At 32.9% G+C, this 6,017-nt stretch overlaps 1 protein-coding gene across 1 annotated transcript; it reads right to left on the reverse strand.

Annotated features, from left to right (window-relative positions):
* Window positions 1–645: 645 nt before the first annotated feature.
* On the reverse strand, window positions 646–3,783 carry LOC108737710 (aldehyde dehydrogenase, dimeric NADP-preferring). The gene has a single exon (XM_018470774.2). It carries the CDS (start codon window positions 2,707–2,709, stop codon window positions 1,084–1,086), a length of 1,626 nt encoding a protein of 541 aa, XP_018326276.1. The 5' UTR covers window positions 2,710–3,783; the 3' UTR covers window positions 646–1,083.
* Between the last annotated feature and the right edge of the window lie 2,234 nt (window positions 3,784–6,017).

The following is a 6,017-nucleotide window of genomic DNA, read 5'->3' on the forward strand; positions in this document are numbered from 1 at the left end:
AAATTCAAAACTGGTCTAAAACACAGGGTGCTCCATTTAAAATAACGAAGTTGATGTCAAGTGCCACATTGATATCGTTTTTTTAATTGAGGAGAACATACCCAATAACGCTATTATCCAAATTTTTTAAAATTCAAATCGAAGTAGTTTCAGAAATATTCTAATGGGTGGTCACCGTGAGACACCCTGTATACTACAGTAATTACTTAGGTATTATTATGCATCACAGATACTTGTACGGTGTGCAAGAATCCGCTATAACATAATAGATTCATTCCTAAAGTTTTTAAATAATTTCTATGCGAATTAATCTAAGAAGATATAATTAGCAATTCTATTTATGCTTGCTATGTATGTGTAGGTAAAAAGTATACTCATTTTTTCTTTTAAGTATTTTTTTGTGCAATCACATAAATGTTTAGTTTTATTAAATGATCGGTGTTAAATAAAAGGAAATTAATTTTGATTTTGTCTTTATTATCATATATTAGTAATTCTATGAGGAATGAATTAAAGGACTTTTAATATGTTTTTAAAATTGTTTGTTGTCTGAATTATATATAAAATAAAATAAATTGTACGACAAATTGTCAATGCTAAAAAAGTACTAGTGAAAAACTACAAATAAATTAAAATTATTCTATGTAAAATTTTCTTAAAGGTGTAAACAATCACATATTTTTTCCTGTTATATCTTTATTCATATAAAATTAATACATGCATAGAGAAGAAAATGCCGAAGGCAATTTGAATTAACTATTACTTTTATGTAAGCGTTCCTGAAATCAGTGTTAATTTCAAAAGTGGTTTTTAATAGCGTACTCATAAATTTCCTCTAACAACAACTAAACGTTAGCTACTTTAACGCAAAATGTAATATGTAACTAAGTATGTGCCCAATGCTTAGTTAGATGGTATTGTAACCAATATTGCCTTTAATTCCGCTTAGGCGGTTAATACAATTATTCGTAATGGCTGTGACGTGTACTTATATTATTTACATATGTCTTTATGTAGATCTTTATAGTACTGTGTTGTGTTTTATATTAAAAAAAGTGATAACAATTTACCTTGTAAATAATTTTATGCGAAAAAACGAATAAATAATACAGCAGCTCCTATACCCAAAATAAAACAAATGACGTACCAAAGGAAACTAAATGAGAGATGACCTCTGTGAGTGGTCAAAAACATTATATACTTTTGTTTAGTTTTATTATAGGGAGGGTATTTGGGTTCTGCCATTTTTTCGAAAATAATATTGAAGTCCTTTTCAAGTACGCTCTTGTTGTGCGTGAATGTATCGAAGCTGGCTTTTCCGTGATAGGCACCCATCCCGCTATATCCTATGCCACCGAATGGTAACGTGTCAACTATGGTATGCATAACAGTGTCGTTTATCGCAACTCCACCGCTCGAGGTTTCTTTCAGTATCGAATCTTTTACTTTCTTGTTTTTTGTGAATATATAAAGGGCAAGGGGACGTTCACGTGAATTTATAAAATTAACTGCTTCGGATACGTCATTTACTGTTAATATGGGTAGGATTGGCCCGAATATTTCTTCTTGCATTATTGGATCATTTGGATGAACGTTGACCAAAACTGTTGGCTCAATGAATTTTTCGTTCTCATCGAATTTTCCTCCTAGGGCGATTTTAGTTTTGTCGTTTAGGAAAGTTTGCAGTCTCTCAAAGTGCCTATTTGAAATAATTCGTCCATAGTCTGGAGATTTTTTCGCGTCTTCGCCGTACCAAGTGCGTACTACTTCTTCTGCAGATTGTATGAGACGTTTCTCCGTTTCTTTAGAGCATAGTATGTAATCAGGGGCCACGCACGTTTGTCCTGCGTTAATAAGTTTACCCCACAGTATTCGTTTGACTGCTATGTTAATGTCAGCTGTTGAATCTACAAAAGCGGGACTCTTGCCACCCAATTCCAAGGTAACCGGTGTAAGATGCTTTGCAGCTGCCTCTTGAACAATCCTTCCTATAGTGGTTGAACCCGTGTAAAATATATAATCGAAACGTTCTTTCAATAAATCTGTAGTTTCAGGGACACCTCCCAGGAATACTTTGAAGGCGTTGTTGTCCAGGTATTTTGGAATTAATCTTGCTATAATTTGTGCACATGACGGCGAATGTTCAGATGGTTTTATAATGGCGCAGTTTCCTGCTGCAATGGCTCCCACAAGAGGTGCTAGTGTCAATTGTATAGGATAGTTCCACGCTCCCATTACAAGAACGAGACCGTAAGGCTCGCGGTATATAAAGAGCTTATCGAATGCGTTTATAAGTGGTTTGGGAACAAATATAGGTTTGGACCATTCTGAGACATGACTTATTATGCTTCGAATGTCGTTTTTTAGAAATTCGATTTCTGTAATCTGAGATTCCATTGGACTTTTATTTAAATCTTTAGCGAGAGCGATTTCCAAGTCTTTCGAATTTTCGTCCAGCATGCGGTTTAAGGCTTGCAACTGTTGTTTTCTGAATTGAACGTGTTTAGTTGCGCCGGTATTAAAATACTGTCGGCTTTTCTGGACCATTTCATGGATGTTTGTACCGGTGTTTCTTGATTTAATTTCTGACTCCATATCGATCACAGCAACCTTAGCATTACTATTATCAAGAAAGGGATATTTTCTGTTACTGTACGCATCGTATTTCGCTTTCGCCAGATAAATTTCACTACTTTCTATTTTCGGCATGATGAGATCGCTATTAATTTCCCATTCAATCGGATAGACCGCAGATACTAACAATTATGTAGGTTTCAACACACCACTTACACTTTTATCTTGCATTTATATACTTGACAAAGTGGGCTACTATTTACTACACACTGATCTACCTTCGCCAATACACTTGTATGTTATGTTTGTTTGAGTGTTTGACTCCGATCCTTTATACAAACACGTGGCGTTAGTGCATTCTCGGTTATAGGTATCGGTTGGTATTATAGGTACCCACTACTTAATGCTTCTAAGTGTGTGAGTATTCACATAGGTATATACAAAGTCCGATAAGTTGAAGATTGCCTTGAATTCTCTCGACATTGACTATAAACTATAATGAGGCGTGCGATTTGCAGTTACTTGCATGTATGCATATTTTAAATTTGAACTTGCTTCGTAATCGTTGCGGAATATTAATTTTTACTTTGAAAATGACACGAATATTAAATAATAGATGTATATGATAATCGATAACTAATGATGATGGGGTACGTTTAATTATTGTGGAAGTTACTTCTCCTTTATTCATCATTAAAGATTTATTCATTGTATTTTTCCAGTATATCTACGGTGGTAGTAATTGCCATCATAAATGGGACTTGCATACAAAACAAAGATTTTTGTCGTTATCTTAATAGATGTAAATTGAATTACGTAAGTAATTTTCTGTTAGGTAGAATTTGACTGTGACGTTTTTCTTTATTTTTAACTAGCTATTTACGTAATACGCTACAGAGATGGTTTGGTTTTTTGGAGACAACTGTTTGATAGTATGTCTATTTCAGAAATTTAATGAACTTGTTATTCTTAATTATTTTTTAACAAACCACTTTGTTAATTGCAAGAAAAGTGCTTGTAAAAATGTTTGAATTGATTACTAAATGGATACATGTACCTAATTCCACTTAAAAAGATTCTTAAAGCAGAGATTCTGTAATTTAAAATGACTACTGTTATTTTTTCTAATTATTAGGTAAGCGTAGTCTATAGAATAAATTATATTTGCTATATTTTCAACTTAATCTCCAACTGTTTCTTATTTTTTAAGCAGAAACTCTTTTTCCTTTAATATGTAAAATCTTTGCAGTTGACCTACAACTGAATACTTTATAATTTGTTAGTAAATTATAGTAAATAAATTTTATTTTAGTTTTGTTTTATTACAACAGAATAGATACTGACAGATCAGTAGGTACTGTATGAAAAGAAATAAAAGTAAAACTAAANAAGAAACTGCTACTTTCTTTGTTAAATCTTTGTTTTATTGTAGTTTAATGTTCCTTTTCCATGACTAAATACTTGAAGCAATGTGTAGAAACTTAGTTTTCGGTAGATTTTAGCGTAGCGGTCGAGATTACGCTTTGACTTATGGTTAATGAATTCTTCTACCTGTCGTAATGACCGGCCGAATTTACCACTGCCGACATACTTATCAAGAACTGAAACGCTGTTCAAGTATATCTATCATAACGTCGAATAGATAGTATTAGTCATAAGATTGCATTAGCGATGTAATACAATGAGAGTGAATTTTTTCGGTGATATCAATGTACGAGACATGAACCAAAGTTTCCGGAATGATTTATTAGATAATCTAGCAAAATTTATTTAATGTAAAACATCAATTATTCCACATTTAAAGTACAGGGATCATGTGTAGTTATACCATACTTATGGACCGAAAACGGATGATAGCTAGGATTCTTCGATTTTATACCGCATGCCTTTATGAGGATTAATAACTTACCCTCGATAAGAAAGGTAAGAAGCTTCTTGACCGATGCACGCTTTCCGGTCGTGATGAAAATTAAAATCATATTTGTAAAAAAAATGTGTACTTCCATGAGATCATATTGCATGCCTTTGTAATTTAAGACAGCTAAAGGTGTTTTAAGGCTTAGTATCGAAAGGGCTAAAACGGTCTTGTGTAGGTACTTGTAAAAAGAAATGTATAAAATTTCGTGTTTTCAGATTGCATGAAAATGAAAAAGAAGGAAATTGTAGTTATGGAACACTATAAACAAAAATACAACGTGTAATTATACAACACGCTACTGAAGTAAAACTTCTTCAAACATACCGGGATAGGGGTTAAGGAATTGGTTTAATGGTATTTGTACTTATGCTTCGCACGAGTGCAATGTTGATGGTAAATATACTATAGAATGTCTTTATATACAACAATCACAGCTTTTTTTGTCATTAGACAATACAAACCGGCCGGTACCGCCGCAACCGCCATGTCCCTGCATTTTAAGTTTATAATATCTTCGAAAATATTCATTTAAATTACATACTGTAAAGGGCCATATTGATCTATATTAAATGCACAATTGTAGGGGGTATTTAAATTATTTACGAAGAATATTCAAATGATAACACTAATTTATATGATTTATTTTATATTGAACAAAACTAAATCTGAATTAAACGTACCTATGATAATAAAATGATATGTATTAACTTGTATAAAATGAAAACACTTATTAAAATATGTATGAATGGCCTGATAAGTCCGAGATGACACATCTGTAAAATAAACAAAAGAAATATATGAGCGACCAATTCAACCATCAATAAATCAATGTAACGAAGTGAATAAACACATAATAGTTTAGGATTTATATTACAATCTTTTCCGGATCACAGGTATTAAGGGTCAACTCGCGAAATACCTCCTCGGAAAATAAATTATGCTAGTCTAGAGTAGCTACCATGGTAAACAGTGTAACGACATGCTTTCACTAAGGTACTAAGGGTCAACTCGCATAGTACCCACTCTATAAACAACTAGCGGAGTCAATCAGGAGTCACATCATACCCGAACACCAAAGCACTAAGGGTCAACTCGCATAGTGCTCAACACACATATTGAAATATAATCATAAAAGCTCATAATCATTAATGTAAATGAATTACAATTCATTAACCAAGTAAAATTGATCACCCAGTGAAATAACTCACCTTTAAGGTATATTGATAGCAACAAAACTAACACTTTCACAAAACAGGTGAATAATACTATTTAACTGATTTTTATATTTTCCACTAACGACGACTTACGAAAGACTGTCTGTATAAAAGAGATCTTGCCATCAGGAACCGTGCGTGTGGTTATTAAAAGGGTCGCTTGTTCTAGGCGTTATCGCGTCGTTCATATAAACAAAGTCTAAAGAATTTGGACGAGGGTAGACGCATAAATTATAACATCTGAAGACTGCTTCATAATATTTTAGCCTTAACAGAAAGATTCGTTTTACGAAAATAACTTACTTCTTACA

The sequence above is a fragment of the Agrilus planipennis genome, unplaced genomic scaffold (assembly GCF_000699045.2).
Source record: "Agrilus planipennis isolate EAB-ADULT unplaced genomic scaffold, Apla_2.0 scaffold146, whole genome shotgun sequence".
Lineage (NCBI taxonomy): Eukaryota > Metazoa > Arthropoda > Insecta > Coleoptera > Buprestidae > Agrilus > Agrilus planipennis.